Raw genomic sequence first — 25,242 nt, 5'->3', positions numbered from 1 at the left:
ATATATAAATATAAATACTTATAATTATATATATGCATATATTTATTTATGTATATATATATATATATATATATATATATATATATATATATATATATATATATATATATATATATATATATATTTATTTATATATATATATATATATATATATATATATATATCATTAGGGCGGCACAAAAGAATATTAAAATAAAATAGTGAACACGTTAAAGGACACTCAAATATCCGAAAGTTTAAGTTTATTAGTTTACAAAAATCGCTAGGATTCATCCACTTATGCACCACTCTGCCGATTTAATATCATTTCGCTACTCCCCAAATCCGCACAATGGAAATCACCACTCTTCAAGAGAGCGGAACCGACTCTCGGAGGAAACGCAGCCCTCATAAACGAGTCTGGGATGAATTAATCCCCACCATTTCACCACGGTCCATCATGAACCGCGAAAGTGGGCGGGGTCGCTCCCCCCTCCCACTTTCCAGACACTGGAGGGGCCAGGGAAGAGCATTAAGTGGTACTAGTCACTGGAAGAGCCCGGCAGGAAAGGTCTCTCCATTCCTCCAGTCACCCGAGGGGAAATAATAAGGGTCGATCCCTGAGCCGTCCGTCCAAGGGGAAAGAAGGAGCAGGCGGGCGTGAGATTCATTGCCCGCGCTAATGACAATCGGGATATCCTACTTGGCGCCCGCTCCCATTCACCCACCCCCCTCAGCCGGGTGGAAACAATGCTCAAACAACTTCAGCCCACCCACTCCTGTAAACCCAACGCACCAACCCGAACCCCCCCCCCTATGGGTTGTGCTTCGTTTAAACCCAATGCGCAGACTACCAGCCTCTCTCCCCGAGTCCTATTCGGTCTCAGTCCTTCGCCGATAACAGCACTACCGTCTGACAGAATTTGCAGGCCGACCCATGGCCAAAATAATTCCGCGTTATCCCCAACCCCTGCCCTTTGCCGCAACCAAATGGTCGTCTTTCTTTTAAAGGGTGGAATTCCGTAAGAGTTTCCATTCTTCGGAAGGCTAGAGTCTCTTGTACATATACACTATGCTCCGCAATCCATCGCAAGGATGTGTGGCAGGGGGTGGTAGGTCACAAGCTATTCTACATATATATCCTCTTAATGCCTCATGCACCTGGCACCTTGCGATACACGTTGAAAACCGGCGTAGAAAGCGGGCGACCGAACACCAATCATGCAGCGTGCTTACATATATTACTGGCATAATATGGTTAGCAGCTATTCCTTTGCCTACAAAAAGAGGACAAGAAAATAAGTCAAACGAGGGCTGGCCCACGTGCAATTCAGACACGAATGAGCGGTTAGTGTTGCACGCATTCCGAAAGGACGATTCATAAATTTAATAATAGGCTGTATATACGTGTATTCGCCTTCACCCCACCTAGCACAATGGGCGCGGCGGGGATGCCAGACTTGGAGAGTGTTTTGTGGGAATTTAATCTTGCAAATCCCTATTTCGACAGCATGTACCTATTATTTACCCGTATATCGCGGTTCATTGGAAAATTACTCCCGCCGATAGATCTGAGGATTCCACGGTGCGACTATCCCTAGCCATTCTCGATGCTTTCGAATGGAATTCCATCAGCAAACAGAGATTTATAGTAGATTCAAGTGACGGGGGGGAGCCGGAGGGGTAGAAGCCACCATTAGTTATTGCTCGGATCGCGTCAAAAATCATAGCTCTGTGCGGCATCGTTTGAAAGGGTTGATTAGTGAGCTCACCCAAATATTCATGAGGTGAGAGGAGAAATCGTCACTGAAATGTTCACTATGGTAAAGTAAGATAAATTAACGTCATTTGAAAATTTAATTGCAAGTTTCTTAATATTTTTTTGACTCCTGACTACATTTTTGAGAATGAAATATGTGATGGAAAAAAAACCCTAATGCTTCCTATAACGTAACATAAATCACTCACTGCTTATATATTTGGACGGCACATATTGCTCTGGCGAGTGCTTTTACATTATATATATATATATATATATATATATATATATATATATATATATATATATATATATATATATATATATATATATATATGCTTTCGTAGACGTAACACGGAAGTGCCGAATAGTACAATACACAGTAACACACAATATAGAAACACAAAAAAAGAAGAACACTCACACGTTATTTCTTGATATTTCGACGGAAACAATCCGTCTTCCTCTTCATTACTTCTATATCTTCAGAGGAAGACGGATTGTTTCCGTCGAAATATCAAGAAATAACGTGTGAGTGTTCTTTTTTTGTGTTTCTATATTGTGTGTTACTGTGTATTGTACTATATATATATATATATATATATATATATATATATATATATATATATATATATATGGCTCAAACGCGGTTACCCAGAAAAGTTACTACAAAATAAAATCCACCGCTCCACCCGACCACACAAACCACACAATAACAAGCCCACATCTGACGCAGGACTCAACCTTTGCACCACCTATTACCCCGGATCACACAGACTGAAAACCCTCCTTAAAGAACTGTTTCCAATTTTACATGACATTAACGCGACCTCATCCTTACTACCCCAATGCCCATCTATCGCATACAGACGACCCGCCAATCTCAAAAACCTTCTGAGATCCACCAACCCTTTGGCGCCCCCCCGTGACAAATTTCCCAATATTTCCCCAACTTGCAACCGCCCCCGATGTAAAACCTGTCCTCTTTATTATGCCTACTCCCCTCTCCCTACATCCCCTCACTGCCCCCTCACCTTGTTCCCACGCTAATTGTCTCCCAAAAAATATTATTTATCTTTTATCATGCAAACATTGCACTTCCTTTTACATAGGCGAATGCATTACCCCCTTATCCATCCGAATGAATAATCACCGGTACTCCTGCAATTCTGCCTCACTCTCTTCTCTTCCTATCCCTTCACAAGCCAATTCCCACAACCATTCATTCGACCAGTGTTTTGCTCTCAGCATCCTAGAATCCCTACCTGATTCAGCCACCAATATAGAGGTGATAACTCGTGAATCCGCCTACATATTAGCTTTCCGTTCTTTCAAAATTCCCACCCTTAACCGCCATCTTTAATTTCCCTCCCAGCATTCCCTCCACACCTCCCCTCCCCGCCCATACCTCTTTTCCCTCTCCACAGCAACAGCATATTTTCAGTCTAACTTGAAGAAGGCCCCTGAGAGGGCCGATAGCTCGAACCGTGTGAGTGTCCTTTTAAATGTTGCTATTCTATTCTATTTGTGTTATATTGTGTCAGCCCATTATTGTGCCGCTCGTGTGAGTTTTTCCGTACAATCGTGGTATATATATATATATATATAACACTTTTTGAAAGTCTCACGGACGTGAATAATAATGTATAACACTTAGCACTAGTGGACACAGACAAAAACACAGAAACACACAAAAAAGAGACTCACTATTTTTCGAATTTTCGGTGGTCGTTGCCACCTTTATCAAGGAAGAGAGGGACAGGCAGTTCTGTTTTTAAATGATTAAAATATCAAGTTACAACCCAGATTTTCCAAAGTAACATCACGATGATGATATGACACTCGTAAACAGTCGTGATTAAGAGATTTTAATTTTGTTGGAAATTACCATTTTCCGGAATTTACGAAAATCATCGCACTAATTTCAAAGCTTACCCTTCCACCTATATTTTTTAAATATATTTGGATTCACTAAAACTTATTTTGAATTATTTTAATATTTCCCAAAAAATTATCCCCTATATTTTTTTCGAAAGATCTATAATGGATAAGCACTAATCTTAAATCGTTAATTTTGTTTCTTGAACTCATATCTATGCTGAAGTGATCGTCTGTCGTCATCGTGATCTTACCATTGTTTGGAAGTTGTTTATATACATCAATAAGAATGCACAAATTGGTTTATGACAAGCAACGTGCTGGAAATAAAAAAATATTTCCCCTCGTTTTAAAAGGAAAAATATCTTATAAGAATGCATAAAAGTATATGGCAATATTCACATCGTATTCCAACTCAGTCTCCTTTGAATAATATTTTTCAATCGGGGAGAATACCTTTAAAATTTACAATTATTACTACAGGTAATAATGTTATCACGTTTTTGAAAAGAGCAAGAGTGCGAAAAAATTAGGGGAAGCTTAAAGACAAAAAAAAACCATAAAGGTATTCCATTTTCTCATACATGTCAGTCATGAGCATATGTATACGTCACTCAGCTACTTACTAAACTCAATTTCAAGGTTTAAAAATAGTTTTATTATTTCTTTCTGAATTAAATTAGTAAAAAAGGTGGGAAATAGGTATACACATGAACCATTATGAAAGTAGCGCATGATTTTGTCATGCGCTACCCGACGTTGATGGTCGGAAAATGTGTTAGGGGATCTGCCTTTCCAATGAGACCTGTTGCCAGGTTGCTCTGGGTAGTCTAAGGACAAAGACGTGCCTCCACGTGAATTATGTTTTTCGACATTGTGACACGTTGCAAGATACGGTCAAGCTCTACATGACAATTCTCCCAGCCACACATCCTTCATCGTTACCAACTTCCTGGCCCGCAGCAACAACCCTAGGTGGTCCCCCAGCCACTTAACAGTCCTCACTTGGCTCCATGCGACTTTTTTTTGTTTCCCCGACTGAAGAGAGATAGCCGAAAGGGAAGCATTGGGAGACCGTGGAAAACATGCAATACATATTACAATGTTCCTGGGAGACATACCCGTCGAGAGGAGTTTCAGGGATCCTTCTAAGGCGTGGCAGACACCCGCGAATGTATTATTGATGCAGGGGGAGAGTATTTTGAATAACTATCGAGCATTTTTACAAGTACGTAAATCGATAAATTTATTTTTCTCCTAAAATACGCGTTACTTGAATAGTGGGCCTCATGTGTTTGTGTGATACTCATATCTTGAAAAAAGTGGTATCAGTTTTAGCATAAGCGTATTTACTTATTTATACATTTTGGGCTGAAATGAAATGGGATAAACATTATTTATTTCTAATAAAAAATAAATGGAAGAGGATAACGTGGGCATTAAAAGCGATGAATATTGCTAGCACTCGGATAAAAAGGGGCAGTTTATCTTATTTAATTAACTAATCCTATTCGTCGATAAACAATAATACTTACGGATTTTGCCGGTATTTGCAAAATATGTCGGATGTGAATAGGAGTGAACTGGGAACAGCTGGATGATTTTAGTGCTTGAAATTAATTGTATTAGTCTCACGAGTGATTGATACATCAAGGTTAATACTTTCTCTTTAATTGGTGCAGATAATTGAATTCAGACCTCATATTCTGACGAGAGATTCGTTGATTTGTCGCGGGGTGATAGTGTGGCGTAGTGTAGCGAAGGAGGAGAGGAGGAGGTTTGCTGCAGGGTCCAAGGGGAAGGGCTAAATTAAATGCAGGCCCGACGGAGTCCTCCGGCCATAATGTTCATCGGGTCACTCGTCCGGAAAACCAGGTCAAGCGCCCTTTCGCCGGAGAACACGTATCGGAATCAGAGATCCCTCGCAGTAAGACTCGAGGGGAGCATATACGTAGAAATGAGAAGGACCCGATTGAACGCGGCTTCTTTCTTGCACTTGGGTTTAATTCTTCCAGTCGATTGCCCGGCAAGGATTCGCCAACGGTTTCTGGAAAACGTGAAAGATAAATAGCTCCCCTTGAACACAAACTCGACCAGATTCCAACGGTAGTTTCCAACTCACATAAGTTATTCTTCTCGTATATCGTATTTTACCTTAAATTATATTGAGTTTCTCGGCCGAACTTTTGTGAACGCAAGTAAAAAAATTTAAAGGCTTTCAGACGAGATGATTTAAAGGCAATGTTTAATTATTTAATTCCATTAATAAAAATGTAAATTAAAGAATTTTGAGAGAAGTAAAACATAATTAATTTACCCGATTTTTCTGAAAATTACCGATAAAAAACAAGGAAATGGTGTGATGTAATTTGACTAATTGAATAACATTCAGTGGCCGGAGAGTAATTAATTGAGACTTTAAGTGATAAAAATAATAACAATTAAACGAAACCGGTACATATACGTGCATTTTTTAAAAAAACAATTGAGTGGATGGTAGGAGAGGCTGAATTTTGCGATGAGCGACCTCCGTCTGTTTTCTGTTCGGAGTCTGCATCCGTTCACGTTCTCCGTCAAAGGTATTTGTTTTAATACAATTTTGAATTTCCCCAAACTCCCACCAAAATCCAAAAGAGTATTAAGAAATGAAAATATTAAATAAAAATAATATCAAATATAAATATTTGATATATGTTTATAATTCTTATTTAGTTATTTTTGTTGGTGTATTCAAGCTGTGTACGTGCATATGTGTGCATTTATCAATTGCTTCATTTCGTTGTCTTTATGAAACATTTATAAACTTTTACTTTTTTGGGCTAATTAGCGTTAAGCTTTTTGAGCGTCATCCCAGGAATTCACATGTTTCTGCATTGCTATAATTCTCTGCATTTAATCTCCCCACCTAGGCTCATCGGCGGTTGCGGCATCGGCGACGTGGCTGTGCTACATCGCGTTCCTCGCTCTGACTGCCACACAGCGCCTGGCCCACCGCTCCTGAGGAGTGCTTTTGCCGCAGGTACTAAGGGTATTTCTCACTCGTGTCAGAATACATATACTATGCATTCTATTCATCGATCGGGCCCGAGAAAATAAACACGCTCTTATTCTTACCAAGGAAAAGAAAACGTTGTAAAAGTCAAAAAAGTAAATTTAAGCTAATATTATAACATACGAGTCTTAAATGATTACAAATCTCAAACCACACCTCAGATACTTAAGCATTGTCATTGCAAACAATCATAGGGAGCATTAAGAATCCCAAACTAAAATTTTTATTCTTCAAGTGCATCTGCTTCTAAGTCAGAGACTTAATTGATTTATCTACTATGTGTACATTTATATAGTATAAATATATATATATGAACAAATGCATATAAAAATATAAATATACACATATATTCATGTATAAACATGAACATTTTTCCCGAATTCCAAACTAACTGAATTAACTGCATAGAACTGCATGCATCATTCTGAACCATAATTTTTTGGAGTCCGTTTCTCCTTAATAAATGCAGTATAGTTATTTGATCGCAAGAGTCGATCAAATGCCACGTGCTTTCTTGGAAATAGATAAAGATATTGTCCTTAATACTCTCATACACACACACACTCACACAAGGGAGGAAGGGCATGTGCGTTCCTATGACCCCTAAAGCTGGGATGGCGGGAGTAATAATAATTGCTCCTGGTAGGGTCACCCATGCCAGATAGGTCGAAGGTTAGGAGCCAGACGAAAGGTAGTCCACGCAGCGTCCGTACCTCAGTGAGGCGGCTGCAATAGCGTCTGACCCCAGTGGGGCCGCCAGTAAGTGATGGTGTCACGTTAAAAACACAATTGAGAAAGGCAACGGGAAACTACCTCAATTATCATTCCCAAGAACAATTTGATGGACAATATAGATATTTTGAGTCCTGGCAACTACGGGGCTCGGCCCAATCGGTCGTGTGTCGTGCCCGGCAGCGGGGGAGGCAAGGCTTCCGCGGTCGTCATCCCACGAAACCCTTGCAAAGGAAAACCAGCAGCAGCATGACAGAAGACACCAGAGAATAAGACCAAATTAGTTAGAATAGGAACGTGGAATGTCAGGACAATGATGAGGACAGAGAAATTGGAGAATGTTAAGCGAGAGATGGAAAGGGGAAAAATTGATATTTTTGGTCTATGCGGGGTGAAGTGGAAGGATAGCGGGGATAACTGGAGTGATCAGTATGGAATAATATACAGCGGCGGGGACGAGAGCCAAAGAGGGGTCGACATAGTATTAAATAAAGAGGTAGGAAGAAGCGTATTCTACATAGAGCAGGTAACGGATAGATTATTACTGGTGGAGATAAAGGCAGAACTGACGAACTTGGTTATTATTCAGGTATACATACCCCGGAGCACCCATAAGGAAGAAGAGGTCGATAGGATATACGATCAGTTAGAGGACTTAATCGCGTGTGTTCCTTTAGGGAAACATTTGATAGTGATGGGGGATTGGAATGCGGCGATAGGAGAAGGAGGAGATGGTAATGAGGTCGGGGACTACGGTTTAGGCACGGGGAATGACCGCGGGGAGAAAACAGTTGAGTTCTGCAGGAGACAGGAGTTAGTCATCACCAACACTTGGTTTAGAAACCACAAAAGACGCAGATATAGATGGAAAATGCCAGGTGACTCAGAAAGGTATCAGCTAGATTATATCCTGGTTAGAAACAGGTTTAGGAATAGTGTGATAAATTCCCACAGCTTCCCGGGAGCGGATGCGGACTCAGACCACAATTTAGTTGTTATGAAATGTATTGTCCGTTTCAAAAAGATAAGGCGGGGGCGACGAGTTAGAAAATGGAACGTAGAAGCATTAAATGGTTTGAAAAGAAAGGAATACCAACGGGCGGTGGAGGAAATTATGGAGGATGGCAAAGAGCTAAGTACTACCGAAAAAAAATGGGAAAGTATCAAGAAAGGGTTGTCTACAGGCGCAAAAGACATTATTGGAACCGTTAACGCTAAAAGGACTAGGAAACCATGGATCACAGATGAGATGATGGCAAGGCTGGATGAGCGGAGAAAATGGAAGAATGTCAAAACCGACATAGGCAAAATGAAGTACAAAGAATTAAACAATAAATTGAGGCGGGCAACAAATAAGGCAAAAGAAGCATGTTGGAAGACGCAGTACGACGATATGGAAAGTCTGCAAAGGAAGGGTGAAATCGGCAGGCACTCTACAGAAAAGTTATATCTTTATCACCTTTATCGAAGTAGAAAGGGAGATATTTCCTAACAGTTAGAGATAAGAAGGGTAAGGTAATAGTTGACACAGGAAAGTTCCAAGAGAGATGGAAGGAGTATATAGAAAAACTGTATAGTAAAGAACTTAGACCAACAAAGTTAGGCATTGAAAAAGAATATGACGTAAAGGAAGATAGCTTAGGTCCTGGCATACTCGAAGATTAAATATAAAGGGCATTAAGGGAGATGGAACTAAATAAGGCCATGGGGGTGGAAAATATTCCTGCGGAACTACTGAAATGTGGGAGAAAGAAACTATATGGGCTGATCCGTAGTATCTAACAGAAAGGAATCTAGCCAGAAGACCTTGTGAGATCCGTTTTAGATACTATTCCGGAAAAGGTAAAAGCTACATCATGTGAGGACTACAGGACAATAAGTTTGATATCCCACACAGCTAAAGTTTTTCTCATGGTCATATACAAAAGGATAGAGAGTATAGCAAAGGATGACTTAGGGGATGATGACTCTGAGTTTAGTAAGGGAAGTGGTACGCGTGATGTCATTGCAGTAATGACATTATTAATCAAGAAGAATATAGAATACAACCAGAAGGTTTTTGCCTGTTCGTAGATTTCGAAATAGCGTTTGATTGAGTTAATTGGAAAAAAATAATGAGTGTATTGAAGAAAATAGCAATAGATTCGAGGGACAGGAAGCTAATCCGCAACCTGTACTCAGACAGCTCAGGTGCGAGTGGGGAACGGGGAGTGCGGATGGGGAGTGTTAGGAAGAGGTGTAAGGCAGAGTTGCCTATTACCACGGTTGCTGTTCAACCTGTTGCAGAGGAAATGATTAAAGAGGCATGGGAAGAACTGGAGGTAGGAATGAAAGTTGGCGGGGAATTCTTAAAATCAGTTAGGTTTGCTGATGACCAAGCTTTAGTTTGTCAGTCAGCCAAAGGGCTGCAAGCATTGCTTAGTGAATTGGAAATTTAGTGCGACAGGTATGGGATGAAAATCAATATTAATAAAACAAAGGTTATGCGATTTTCTAGAAAGAAAAAGGCTAAGATAAACATTGAAATTTGAGGGCAAAAACTAGAGCAGGTAGAACAGTTTACGTATCTCGGTAGTGTTTCGACCAACACGGTCAAAGTAGTAGGGGCGTAAGGAGAAGAAATGCGCTAGGCAAAGAGGCTTTCACCAGGAGGGAGTTGATGACAGGGACGTTGAGTAAGGATATTAAGAAAAGACCCGTAAAAACTTTGATATGGAGCGTAGCTATTTACGGCGCGGAAACGTGGTCATTGAAGCAGGAGGAAAGACGTAGACTGGAGGCTTTTGAAATGTGGGTGTGGAGAAGAATGGAGAAGGTGAAATGGACCGAGAAGAAAACAAACGAGGAAGCACTTGGTATAGTGGGCGAAGAGAGGGGTTTGTTGGGAGCAATCCTATGGAGGCAGGAAAAGTGGATGAAGGGGGTATTGACCGGCAGTGGGGTGTTGAAGACTGTATTGGAGGGGAGAATATTAGGCAAACGAGGAAAGGGAAGGAACGGGTTAGGGATTTTTGACGTGATGAAGGGAGGAAGAAAGTGCTCAGAGATGAAGGGGGACCTGATGTAGAGTAGGATGTTGTGTTTTGCCAGGGGTCACAAAATATTTGATTAGTAATTATTACTTATAAATATATATATATATATATATATATATATATATATATATATATATATATATATGTGTGTGTGTGTGTGTGTGTGTATGTATATGTATATGTATATACACATTTAAACCCGAATTTCCGCCAAACGGGGAACAAATGTGCATTTATATAGAAACAGATATAAGGAAAAGGGATGGGAACACACATAATGGTCAAACACAGGAGAAGTGGGGAAGGCAGAATCAGGCAGATCACGATTGTAAAAACAATTCCTAGACCGGTATTTGAACTCCGGATCTTTCCACCAACCGGGCGGAGGCTTTTAACCACTTGAGCTATCCAAGAAACATAATTTACACTGAGATCTGCGATGCCCAATGCAACCAACTGCCCCGATTCTAATAATTTGCTAGAGAAAAAGAGGTTATCATTTTAAATAAAAATTATAAAATAGGGAAAAGAAGTAACAATATGCAAGAAGGAAGGAGATTCACATTTAGTTCACATTTCTCTTTCCTCTCGTTCTGAGAGAAATTCAAAATCCAATTGTGAAACCGGAGATGTATCGTAAATGATATCACTCCGTTATTCAATTTATTTTCCAGAATTGGCATTTTTCGTCCGCCCGATCAACTAGCGGATGGGTACCATCACACACCCATAAAACAAAGCGCCCCCACACGGCCACTTCCTTTTATGGGATTCCCCACCAAATCTCTCTTCAAATGCTGCCAAAATATTCCCTCTCTCTCTCGGTGTTATAAATCCCTATGGTGATTTTGCCCTGGGTTCCATACGCGCAGAAAAAGACTCGCGGATTAAAAATTTCTGCCTCCACGAACAAAAGGAAAATGCCACCTTAATTCCGTATCTTATATCTCTTGTCAGCAGCAGTGCAGGGAAAGAAATAAGAATGGCTCATTTAAAGTATACCTTCGGCTATTATATTCAGACCATCTAAAAATCATATGGACCCGGCGATTCGTGGGAACTGCGTATGCTGATATGACTTGCTGTTGATAATTAATTGAAAACAATACCATAATTCAAATAAATGTCCTCTTACTAAAAGTATCTATTATGGTAATTAAAACAAACATAACTAATAGTTAAAACATTTTCGTTCTATTTTTGTTAATGTCCGCGTAGGTTTTGGCTCCAATGCGCTGGTCCACTTCAAGGCTTTAAATTATTTAATATGAAGGAAGAACATGTTTTTCACGGTCCTCTTATTTAATTCATTTCATAAAAATAAACTGGACAATAAATGAGTCCATACAATATTGTTTCAGCACGTCACCTATCTCAAGGTTTATTGAAGCCTATGATTATCCAAGTTTGGGACTGACTTGTGGCCGCCATTGCAAACATGAGCAAACCAGACAGCTATGTCATTCAGGGCCTATCGGAAAAATTGAATGCGTTCATGGGTTCAAAATAGATCTCTTACGTGTGTGCTGTATTTCTAAATGCAAATTTATATCTTTCTAAAATACTTTTCTTCCAATCAAATCAATATGCTCTTAGTTTTAATTGGGAGCTGAAATTAAAAAGTAATTAAGTTTTTTTTATTAAAACAGTTCAGAAAACGAGCATATGAATGGATTTCACATACAAAATGGAAAATGAATCGTTTCGTTTTTATTTTTTCTAAATCTTGTCGGGTAATGGTAATTTTAGCTTTAATTTCTCAGGCCGTCATGAATCAAAATAACAATTCTGGGCAGGGGTGATTAGCCGATACCATGCTGCTCCAAATAAATAGATGTTGTATACCAAGGTTGAGGTACTCTAAGCAATGGCATAGAGAGAGGGATGGTAAAGAAAGGGCTGACTTTGGTTTATATGTCTAAGCACGGATGAAGCAGAATGGACTCCCTAGTTTTAGAAGCCACTGAAGAGCGAGCAGGTGAATTTGTGAAGTGAAAATACTGGCGTCAGCTGAAGGATACAAGGGTATTTTCAGTACTTACCATATAGTGGTCTGGTGAGAATCGAGGCTTTGTCGTGGAAGCGTTCTTTGAGAACAATGATAGTGTGCTGGCGACGCAGAGGGCGCTGTGGTCTAGGGATGAAGCGCGTTTTCACCTCTCCGACTCAGGAAATGAGCAACATTTTCGTTCTTAAGGAGGCAATTACTGATGTCATCGCTAGAATAACGCAAGATATGCTGAGATGAGTTTTCGAAAACGTTTTGCGCGGCTCAACATGTACATCGCTCACCAAGTCGTCACACCTGGATCATGTAATGGTCAAAACCTAATGAAAATACATTAGCATTGGATGTAGCTTTTACGGAAAACATTTTAAATTATATTGATTGGTTTTTTTACAATTAATCCATCAAATCAAGGAGTCTATTCTGCACCACCATGTATTTCACATTGGAGGAATGCATCAGCGGCACTGCAACTTTCTCGCGATGATCTCGTAAATACTACGCGTAACATTTCTCTAGTTCCGTATAGGGCTCTTTATTATTTTTATACTAGCCAATAAACCTTGAGAAGACGGAATGTTTTGTGAAATTCCCGAATCGTCTTATCGCATTAGCTTTAAAATCCGTTCATTGGCGAAACGAACATAAAAAATTGCATTTCGGGTGTTTAACACCCCATAAGATGTCTTCACCTGATTCACACCGTTACCCCCAATAAGAAATTTTTAACGAGATCATAAAAATTTTTTTTAGATGGCGAAATGTGTACCATAGTAAAACTACCCTTTTGGAAATTGCAAAAAATATTCTTCTTTCAAAATTACTTCCTTCCGTCCCTCTTGAAGCAGAAAATTTGGAATTCAACAAATATTCTTGCTTTGAATAATACTATGGAAAATTTGTGCAGATAATCTTCGGTGGAAAGTAATTGAGTTGGATGTTTATGATGTATAGCCTTCCCCAAATAGAAGAGAGGGACGACTTCCTTTCTTTCTTGCCGACATAGTTCGCGTCATGCTGCCACAATGTTTAATGGATGCGTTAGACGGTCAAATATGAACTTAATTATTACGGAAAAGTCACGGCAGTAGCCTTAAACTAGAAAATCTTTTTAGTTGCAGACTAATCTCACTTCGCGCTCAGATGAATTTCCATTCTTCACATTCCTTGCTATAATTGAACTTACTTCCCCCACTGGGCGCTTATATATATATATATATATATATATATATATATATATATATATATATATATATATATATATATATATACATATATATATATATATATATATATATATATAAACCATAAACACAGTAATCAACCCGAAGGTCGGTTTAGTAGGTGATGGTAGAGTTCACCCAGTATTAAGCCCGACGGCGTGTGAAATTCACGCATTAGGGCAGGGGGGGCAATTCCTTTCCCTGATATATATATATATATATATATATATATATATATATATATATATATATATATATATATACACATAATACCCCACAAGCCGCCGCAAGGGAGTGTGGCGGGGGTTGTTAGGTCAACTCCACTAAAAGATAGCTAAATCACATTTAAAATCAACATGTACATAAAAACGAACAATCATAGTGGTGTATACATTCATGCAAAAATCCTGTCGACTTACATGCATGCAAATAAATATCCTATTAACTATCAAATGATTTCATCTTAGGATTCAGTGAGAAATTTATCTAAAAGCGTGCAAGCAAGAATTTGCTGCAGGTAGCGGGAGGGTTCCCCCACGGAGAGGGAGTCGAGGGATAAAAGGGGAAACTTATAAACAGACCAAGCAGAGCAAGCAATACTGTGAAGAGCACTATATTGTTTTAATGGCATTCTAATGAGGTCATGCGGAAAGAAAGGGTTTTGACAACAAAGCACACGAGGATAGTGATAGCTCATCCAATTGAGTGGGACTTATAATTCCCTAGACACCAGGGGAGGGTTATAAACCCCTATTTTCGACTGCTAGTGACTATTATTCTCTTAGTTGTTTCCCTCTTTATTTTTGTCGCGAATATTGCGCGGGAAACACGAATACATGAATCTACTAGTTTTGGTTAACATGCGAAATGTAATATTATTACACGGGTCAACACATCGTAAATGGGAATAAAAGTTGCGGATAATCACAGCAAGGACCGTTTCACGGCCTCGCAGTTTCCCCACCGTACTCCGCGCTAGTAATTTCCTTCCCACCACCCTCTTAAGACTCCCATCGTATCTCAGGTGTCTTTTCTTCGCCCCGTTTTCGCTCCACTCCTCGGAAGAGATACCCTTTTTTAGGGTTGAGTAATTACCACATAGGGTATTGTCTGCGTAAAAACATGCCTAGTCTAAACTTTCTCACGAGAGTCCCCCATCAGTCTTAGTGAGGCGTCCATTTCCTTGAATCCTAAAATTTCTTCACCCCGGAGCTCAGTCATTTAAACATGTCCTTCCCGGAAACGTCAAGGGAGAGTCGCTTACTTCGTTGAAGAAGGCTTCCCCCACCCCAGCCTCGGTTGCTACGCTCCGGTTGCCAGGACCCCTGGAGACTTGAGTTACAGCCGCCGTTAAAAATGAAAGGCCCTTCACCGCCACGGCAAGGCTGCCCAAAGTGTCTCCACAAAAACATTGGGTCCCTGGCCCGAATTACTCACACCCGCCATTGTCACACTCTCGCTACGAAACATTCTTTAGCGGCCAGATAGCCGCGATTTGGTTGCGTATTCACGAATCACTGACCAGTGTTGTGAAATTTAAATAAAATGAAAATCAGTTTAGAAATCTCACAGAGAGTAATTATTACATTAACACCTATACAATACCCCGCAAGGGCGTAAGGCGGGGGTGTTAGATCACCACCCCTAAAAGGAGTAAAGAAAGCACATGTAAAATAAAGACATTCATGCAAACCTACACCCACAGAGGCGTATAAATCCATGCCAAAATCCTTTCAACTGTCACGCATGCAAATACATACACTATCATCTAACAAACAAATGTATTTTAGAATTCAGTTAAACATTTATCCAATATCGTGCAAGCTAGAATTTGAAAAGCAAGAAGGCGAAATTCCACCGCCACATGGACATGCGACATACAACGGTCTCTTCCCCCAAGGACACAGGTAGGGAATGTGACCCATTGTCGCAGCGCTCCGAATCCGCGACAACAAGGGTTGAGGGTATTAATTAAATAACAAGAGCGGTCTTCGGTACGGGTATGTTTATGTGCGTAACAGAAGGTTTGACAGTATGGCGGTACACAGCTCATGAGACAATGCCGCGAGAGAGTAGGAAGTGAAGGGAAGACTTGGGTAGGTACTTACAGGAGGACAAGAGGATTGACCGGGCTGAAGGGTGACCAGAGGCGTCGTCGGCGTCGAGTCGTCGGAAGGAACCGGCCGGGGGATGGGATGTAGACCGGTAACTCGAGCGAGCTGGTCTGAAGGTATCGGTGAGGAAGGGACCGAACCCTTACGTAGCGAGGCTGGTCCGGGGAAGCGGGGATAGGGAGCGGGCGTGGACCGAATTCCGAGCGGAGCACGGCTGGTCCGAGGTTATGGGCGATCAGGATCACACTGGCGGGCCCCCCGTCTGCCGAGGATGGTCACCCTTTTATCGGAGCTCAGGGTACAAAGGGTAGTCTCTCTTGTGACGCACGGCAGGGCCGGGGGAATCACTCGTGACTCCGCTCCTGACTCACAACGTTCTCCCGGTATCAGTCCCCGGACTGATTAGCCGGTGGTCGCGGCGGTGGTTTCCAAGAGTTTGATTGTGCTGACGCATAACCCTTGCAACACCACCCTCGCGGTAAAAGAAAAAGGCTCCGCGGGGTTTAGAATCCTAACTCAGCTTGTCACAAGAGAAAACTCCCAAATAGTACCCTGTCTCAGCGACAGCTCATGAGAACACATAAAATACATATACAACACCTTATACCGGAAAAATGACAGGAATATATATACACATGTGTTAACCCTCGAGTATGAACAATACCTCCACCACTAGCTATATATGACATATAGAAAAAAAACAGATATATATCTACGTATATAATTTTAGTAGTCTGTCTGTCTCTGACACACATAAGTTTTTTTTTAATCACTATCCCAGAGATTATCATCATTCTGGCATTCCTTATCCACAGTTTTACACATTTTGCGCATCAGGGAGTTGGGGAAACAATGGCTCGTTCCTTGAAATGTTGTATATTTGGAGTTGTGGCGTTACAGTGGCCGGGAGGCGCTCAAGTCTGTCTGTAGGGCTGGCTTCACTTTTATCTTCTTTCTCACGGCAGAATCGCCAGAGACGTGGAATCACTACACAACACAACACAATGATTGCACTCGCTACAGTCACTCCAGAATAATTAATAAATTGAATGTTAGAGCTTAAGGGTGATAACATTTTCACATTTCTTGCCATATCGGTTAGGGAAATGGTCGGAACATTGTGCGTATTTAGTTTTTCTACTGAGGTGAATGCTTCGGCCAAACCAGATGGTTTGGCCGAAGCATTCACCTCAGTAGAAAAACTAAATACGCACAATGTTCCGACCATTTCCCTAACCGATATGGCAAGAAATGTGAAAATGTTATCACCCTTAAGCTCTAACATTCAATTTATTAATTATTCTGGAGTGACTGTAGCGAGTGCAATCATTGTGTTGTGTTGTGTAGTGATTCCACGTCTCTGGCGATTCTGCCGTGAGAAAGAAGATAAAAGTGAAGCCAGCCCTACAGACAGACTTGAGCGCCTCCCGGCCACTGTAACGCCACAACTCCAAATATACAACATTTCAAGGAACGAGCCATTGTTTCCCCAACTCCCTGATGCGCAAAATGTGTAAAACTGTGGATAAGGAATGCCAGAATGATGATAATCTCTGGGATAGTGATTAAAAAAAAAACTTATGTGTGTCAGAGACAGACAGACTACTAAAATTATATACGTAGATATATATCTGTTTTTTTTCTATATGTCATATATAGCTAGTGGTGGAGGTATTGTTCATACTCGAGGGTTAACACATGTGTATATATATTCCTGTCATTTTTCCGGTATAAGGTGTTGTATATGTATTTTATGTGTTCTCATGAGCTGTCGCTGAGACAGGGTACTATTTGGGAGTTTTCTCTTGTGACAAGCTGAGTTAGGATTCTAAACCCCGCGGAGCCTTTTTCTTTTACCGCGAGGGTGGTGTTGCAAGGGTTATGCGTCAGCACAATCAAACTCTTGGAAACCACCGCCGCGACCACCGGCTAATCAGTCCGGGGACTGATACCGGGAGAACGTTGTGAGTCAGGAGCGGAGTCACGAGTGATTCCCCCGGCCCTGCCGTGCGTCACAAGAGAGACTACCCTTTGTACCCTGAGCTCCGATAAAAGGGTGACCATCCTCGGCAGACGGGGGGCCCGCCAGTGTGATCCTGATCGCCCATAACCTCGGACCAGCCGTGCTCCGCTCGGAATTCGGTCCACGCCCGCTCCCTATCCCCGCTTCCCCGGACCAGCCTCGCTACGTAAGGGTTCGGTCCCTTCCTCACCGATACCTTCAGACCAGCTCGCTCGAGTTACCGGTCTACATCCCATCCCCCGGCCGGTTCCTTCCGACGACTCGACGCCGACGACGCCTCTGGTCACCCTTCAGCCCGGTCAAACGTTTCTTCTATATTTGGCATCGGAAAACGTTTCTTCTATATTTGGCATCGGAAATACTTCCTTTTTTGTGACATTGTTCAATGCGCGGTAATCTATACACGGGCGGTATTGTGTCGGGATTCCGTCTCTACCCTTTTTTTTAACCAAAACAATTGGTGCCGACCAGGGGCTCGTCGAAGGTGATATCACTCCTTGCTGTAACATGTCTTTAATTGCATTGTCTAATACGGATCTCTGTGAATGAGGGACACGATATGGTCGCTTATTGATTGGCGTGGAAAGGCCTATGTCTATGGTGTGTTTTACTACGCTGGTGCAGCCCAGGGGAACGCCGCCGTGCACAAAAATATCTCTGAATTCTTCTAATAGGTCACGTAACGGCTCTCGGGCGTCTTCTGGTACGTTATTTAGGCTGAATTGAACCATGAATTCCCCTTTTTCTCTATCGTTCGGCCATATTTCTGCCTCCTCTGCGACAATTATTTCGTTCACGTAGGAGGCCTTTTCTACGTGCACCCCGGCTGTCGAAAATTCCAAACCCTTCGGAAAGATTTTCTCGCTTTTGTGCATGTTACCCAGTAATATCGGAAGTGTTCCATCGTCCAATACTTTTGCCACTACCGGAATTACGATTACGTCTGTTATGTCCGGTACTTGAAAATTATCTAAGAAAACCTCCTTTCCGGCTAAATTAGTATTCCTTGCTGTTGTTAGAACGTATGATAACGGAGGAATCTTTAATTTTTCCTCTATACGGACCACTTCTGATCCCCTTTCCTCTTGGGTCAAAAAGTAAACAGGCTCCACAATTAGTGGTACTGTGCAGTCTTTGTCTATCTCCTCATCGCTCGTTCTCCCAAAGCTAATCTCCCTTGAACCAAAATCGGGCCTCGAGTTATTTTTATCATTGAAAGAGACTACGGTCTGCCCCAAGTCATCGTCATTGCCCAAAAATTCAAAACGTTTCGCAACTGACGGCACGGCCCAATCATCGCCTGTCTCTCTCTCGTCGCATTTTCCCTCTAAGCGAGTCTCCTCTGAACCGAATACGGACTTAGAATGTTTTTCTGTAGGAAGAGAGACTACGGTCTGCCCCAAGTCATCGTCATTGCCCAAAAATTCAAAACGTTTCGCAACTGACGGCACGGCCCAATCATCGCCTGTCTCTCTCTCGTCGCATTTTCCCTCTAAGCGAGTCTCCTCTGAACCGAATACGGACTTAGAATGTTTTTCTGTGGGAAGAGAGGCTACGGTCTGCCCCAAGTCATCGTCATTGCCCAAAAATTCAAAACGTTTCGCAACTGACGGCACGACCCAATCATCGCCTGTCTCTCTCTCGTCGCATTTTCCCTCTAAGCGAGTCTCCTCTGAACCGAATACGGACTTAGAATGTTTTTCTGTAGGAAGAGAGGCTACGGTCTGCCCCAAGTCATCGTCATTGCCCAAAAATTCAAAACGTTTCGCAACTGACGGCACGACCCAATCATCGCCTGTCTCTCTCTCGTCGCATTTTCCCTCTAAGCGAGTCTCCTCTGAACCGAATACGGACTTAGAATGTTTTTCTGTAGGAAGAGAGACTACGGTCTGCCCCAAGTCATCGTCATTGCCCAAAAATTCAAAACGTTTCGCAACTGACGGCACGGCCCAATCATCGCCTGTCTCTCTCTCGTCGCATTTTCCCTCTACTCTTCTTGAGGTGTGAGATTCTCCTGAAGAATATGTTGATCTCGTATTTAACTGGTCATTTCCAGGCTCATTGTCACCAAAGGAGATAAGATCTACGTCGGCTGCCGCGGAAGGTCTGGATTCTAATTTTACTTCGTGGTTTTCATTCACCTTCATGGTCTCGTGCGTTAAGGATATGCTACTACCATATTTTTTCATAAAATCTAGCCCGATGATTCCCTCGTACGGAGTTACTCCGAGATCTGCTATTAATGTGTCGTGAGGGTACTGGATTCTGTCCATAACAAATTTTACGCAACTTTGGCCGATTATTGATAGTGCGTGACCGGAAGCACTCCTTACTGGGCGATCGTAGGGTGATATTTCCAACTCGCCAAACGGGAATACCTTCTGATGAATTATTGTGACGGCAGCACCGGTATCCACGAGGAACCAATAGCTTTTGCCCAGTACCTCCACTCGAACCATGATCCCGCTCGCGGGAGAAATGGCCAAAATTACTTCGTCCCCGACCCCTGGGTCGGGGCCGATCCATTTCCCTGACTGGAATTATTGGATTTAGTAGGGCATTCTAGAGGGCGGTGACCCGATTGCTTGCAAAGACCGCAACATAACAGAGGACAATTCCTGGAGGGATGGCCAGTTTCTCCACAGTTGAAGCAATTTCTTTGGTTTGATCTACAATAACGAGCTATGTGGCCCACTCGTCCACAGGAGTAACATTTTCTGTCCGCGTTTGTGACATCGCTACCGCGAGACCATCCTGTGCTGGGAGCGGTGATGGGAGCAGGAGGGTTGCTGGTAGCGGAGCACCGTAGGGAATTAATTTGGTTGGGGCAAGAACAACGACTCGGTTCCCTAAATTCTGTCTGAGATGAATTTTTAATTGTCATCGAAGAGAACCATGGCGGCGCTGCATTATCTTGCGGAATTTGGAGAGAATTGATCATAGATTTACTGGCATAATTCCTAACGTTAGATTCCTCACTTAGTGCAAATTCTTCTGCTTCCAAGATACACTTAGGATTTCGTACCAACACAAAACGTCCTATTTCTTCCCGTAATCCCAGCAAAAATTGCGACAAAAGCCGATTTTCTATCATTGCTCGTGTTCCTTCCAAATTAGGATCCTTGAGTGTTCCCTGCAATTGGCGAGCTATTTTCCTAAGCCTTGTGGCATAGGCCGACACGCCCTCGAGAGGCTGCTGCACGCAGTTGGTGAATGTACGCTCCAATAACAGAGGTGATACCCGAGACGAAAACCTTCGCGTAAGATAAGTTGAGAAATTTTCGAAATTATCAAGGACATGGGGATTGGCGGCAACAAAATCTGCGGCAGATCCATTGAGACGCAAACGAGCGATGCAAAGTGTCTGAGATTCACTCCACGAACAAAGATGACTAGTGAGTTTTACGCATTCTAAAAATTTTTCCACGGAAACATCGTCTTCTCCGCTAAAACAAGGCACGAAGTAAACGTGCGCACCTAAGGCTGGCGGGTGAGGAGTGACTCTTGCCTCGTTACAAGAGCCATTTGCGGATGGAGTTATTGTATTAACGCAAGGGTCCATTTCGATTAAAGCTTGATTTACTCGGGGGGACGCTTCCACAGGAGACATAGACGGGAATGGGGGAAAACAGCTCAACCAGGCCATGGTAAGAAATTATATAACGTATAGCACAAAATAAATAATAAAGAGATAACCAATCAAGGCTTCACACAATAGGTTAAGGCAAGATATGAATACTTTGAACAAGTGCTATTGACCGCTCTCGATTAAAGGATTTAATGGCTCTTCAAATGAAAAGGTTTCGGAGCTAAACTTACACCGTCAACCCCACACCTGACACCAGTTGATGTCGCAGCGCTCCGAATCCGCGACAACAAGGGTTGAGGGTATTAATTAAATAACAAGAGCGGTCTTCGGTACGGGTATGTTTATGTGCGTAACAGAAGGTTTGACAGTATGGCGGTACACAGCTCATGAGACAATGCCGCGAGAGAGTAGGAAGTGAAGGGAAGACTTGGGTAGGTACTTACAGGAGGACAAGAGGATTGACCGGGCTGAAGGGTGACCAGAGGCGTCGTCGGCGTCGAGTCGTCGGAAGGAACCGGCCGGGGGATGGGATGTAGACCGGTAACTCGAGCGAGCTGGTCTGAAGGTATCGGTGAGGAAGGGACCGAACCCTTACGTAGCGAGGCTGGTCCGGGGAAGCGGGGATAGGGAGCGGGCGTGGACCGAATTCCGAGCGGAGCACGGCTGGTCCGAGGTTATGGGCGATCAGGATCACACTGGCGGGCCCCCCGTCTGCCGAGGATGGTCACCCTTTTATCGGAGCTCAGGGTACAAAGGGTAGTCTCTCTTGTGACGCACGGCAGGGCCGGGGGAATCACTCGTGACTCCGCTCCTGACTCACAACGTTCTCCCGGTATCAGTCCCCGGACTGATTAGCCGGTGGTCGCGGCGGTGGTTTCCAAGAGTTTGATTGTGCTGACGCATAACCCTTGCAACACCATAGTAGCAGGTAGCGGGAGGGTCCCGCCACAGAGAGGGACGAGGGATGGACGGGGAAAAGTAAAAGCAAACACGGCAGAGCAAGCAATACTGTTAAGAGCTGATTATTATTTGATGGAAGTCCAATGAGGTAATTCGGAAATGGTTTTGATTATTTGACTTATTAGATTATTACTATCAAATCACAAAGTTTAGGTTGACTATCATGTCGAGCTCTATATTTTAAAAACGAACCATTTAAACGCAGGAATTTAGCACAGTGAAAATCGTTCGCCATTCTAGGAATTCACACCGAGTGTTTAAATTAATTAGAGTACTAAGGCGCTGGGTTAATCGGCCGAAGTGTTGAGGATTCGGATTCAATTAAAAATATGAGCCATGACTACTTTAAGGTAACTGTCGTGGGATATCCCGGAGGTCTTTGAATAACAAAGTATGTTTCATTGATTAGTCAATTCACGTTCCTTCGTGTTTTCTTCTTAATTATATCATTTCATTGACCTCTCTCGTTATCGTGAAAAATTATTGCAAACGTCAAATGATTCCATAGTATTATTTGTTAACATCAGTTTTTATATTTGAAATTTAAATCAATGTTTACCATCAAGCTCTTTACATTCCAATGCGTTAAAGAGTTAGAACGTTGGTTGAAATGTCATCTCCATGTAGGAAGAGTTTGATCCCTTTGCTTCCGACTGCTAAGGACGAGTCCGTTAGTTTCTACTTCCGCCCCGTGCGATCGACGACGGCATTGCACGATGAGCCGGAATGTGTTCAGCATTACCATGTGAATTATTCCCGAATTTAATAATTTGACATTCTTTCTTTCTATGGCTGTCGCTTACGCAATCAGGAATACGATACGCTGCTCCAAAAGTTTCTTTGACAACTGAGTTATCGGTATCTGTAACTTACAGGGTCCACCATTAAAGTAATGCGCATTCTGTCAGAAAAATAGGTCTATTGATGCACGTACTTGCATACGCACGGAGCAAATTAAGGACTGTGAAGGGGACGGGGGTCCACCGGGCCCAAAAGTTGGTAACGATGAAGGGCGTGTGGTTGGGGGCATTGCCATGGCCATCTGCAACGAAACGAAATGCTCTATCTAACCATGTTATATAGTCAAAAAGCACAGTTCATGCGGAGGCACGTCTTTCCACTCAGACTCTTCGGAACAAACTGGTGACCGGTTGGGTTGGAAGGGCAGACCCTTCGCAACATTTGCCGATCTGTTTTACCACGCTGTGTATAGTCGAGTCACAATAAAAAAATATGCGCACTTCTTTCATAACTGACCATGTATATCTTATTTTTACACCGCCACGTCTTGCGGTAGGGGTGTCACTTCAGCAGAACAATTAATATTTTAGGTATAGTTCATGTTAAGGTTTATCAATCGTCCCCTTTCAGGGATATTACGCCAAGTCATATGCGATTCAATTATTTCTTTGAACAATAAATGCAATGATCAATAATATGAAGGAAAACGTTATTTCCTCGCGGTGACCCTGCGTTCAGCTCCTCTCGCCGTCTCGCTCGTCAATGCGATGCGGAATTACACGGCCACCATTTCGGGATTAAAATTTATAATTTTTATTGAACTGGTGATTTAAATCATGATCTCTAATAATTTGTGGAAATATGTTTGCTTACAATATTACTTATTCTCAATTATGGCACCTGAAGTCTCGTTATAGTTAGGCTTATCACCGTAATTGGGGAACTAGAATTATTCACGAATGTCAGCGAGAAAGAAATTGGTTTATATCAATGTGTTTGCTTAAAACTTGAGTGTAACCATGAATGTTCCACTTAATTTCAAGTCAGATCCTTGATATTATGAAACACTTTTTGTTTCTTCATTACTATTCATACCAAACGGACGACCTGATTTATTACCTAATTAATTCTGGTTTAACGTCCTGCAGTATCATATGATGAACGGGGTTCAAGAAATTGCTATGTATTGGATTTCATTTCCCACGCAAATTATTTCCATCCATTGTGTTTATCGTTTAGGATTGCAAGCTGCATGTCGCCGGGTTTCGTTTCTTTCGGTGCTATCTTCTTACTGCTGAATGTCTCCCTCTTTTAATACTGTGTGATATCGGTATACCCAGCTGTGCTATCAGTCCTTCCCTTCAAGTCGGGTCTTTAGGATTCCTTCGCAACTCGACCAACATGAATCTACTCCCTCGAGAGCAACTTTTCTTCCCCTCGACTCCGGTTATCACTTCCATCGACATAATACCCCGCAAGCACCCGCAAGGGCACGTGGCGTGGGATATTAGATGAACACCCGTAAAAGATAACTAAACCACATGTAAAATCAACACATATATGCAAACCTATAACGAACAGGGGTTCCACTAAATAACTTTGCAGTTTCTACATAAAAATTCTATGTGGAAACTGCAAAGTTATTTAGTGAAACCCCTGTTCGCAATGGATTTCCACAAAGTCTCGGCCTCAACCATCAATCACATCAAACCTATAACCATGGTGGCGTATAAATTCATGCAAAAACCCTTTCAATTAACACGCATGCAAATACATATACCATGAACTAACCCATAATGGCACCTTAGGATGCAGCAAAAAAAATAACCAATAACGTGCAAACTAGAATTCGAAAAGTAAGAAGGGAATACCACCACCACATGGACATGCAATATAAAACAGTCTCCTCCCCAAAGGACACAGGTAGGGAATGTGACCCAACGCTGCAGGTAGCGGGAGGGTCCCCCATACACACAGAGACGAGGAATGGAACGGAAAACTAAACAATAGGCAAAGCAGAGCGAGAAATTCAGGAAAGAGCACCACATTAATTAATGGCATTCTAATGCGGTCATGCGGGAGGGGTTATGATGACAAATCACACGCGGTTAGTGAAAGTACATGCAATTGAGTAGAAGTATTAACTATT

At 42.2% G+C, this 25,242-nt stretch overlaps 1 protein-coding gene across 3 annotated transcripts in view; it reads left to right on the top strand.

Moving 5' to 3' along the window:
• Positions 1 to 25,242, top strand: part of LOC139695162 (uncharacterized) — a 647,990-nt gene that overhangs the window by 598,450 nt on the left and 24,298 nt on the right. For all 3 annotated transcript variants that reach the window (XM_071593822.1, XM_071593823.1, XM_071593821.1), the window contains one exon: positions 6,526 to 6,635. In XM_071593822.1, coding sequence (XP_071449923.1) covers positions 6,526 to 6,635 — 110 coding nt within the window. The remainder of the gene's footprint in view (positions 1 to 6,525; positions 6,636 to 25,242) is intronic.

Source organism: Hetaerina americana, unplaced genomic scaffold (genome assembly GCF_022747635.1).
Source record: "Hetaerina americana unplaced genomic scaffold, ioHetAmer1.1.p SCAF_6, whole genome shotgun sequence".
Classification (NCBI taxonomy): domain Eukaryota; kingdom Metazoa; phylum Arthropoda; class Insecta; order Odonata; family Calopterygidae; genus Hetaerina; species Hetaerina americana.
Note: the sequence above shows the minus strand (reverse complement) of the source record. Positions and strands in the feature narration are given on the sequence as shown.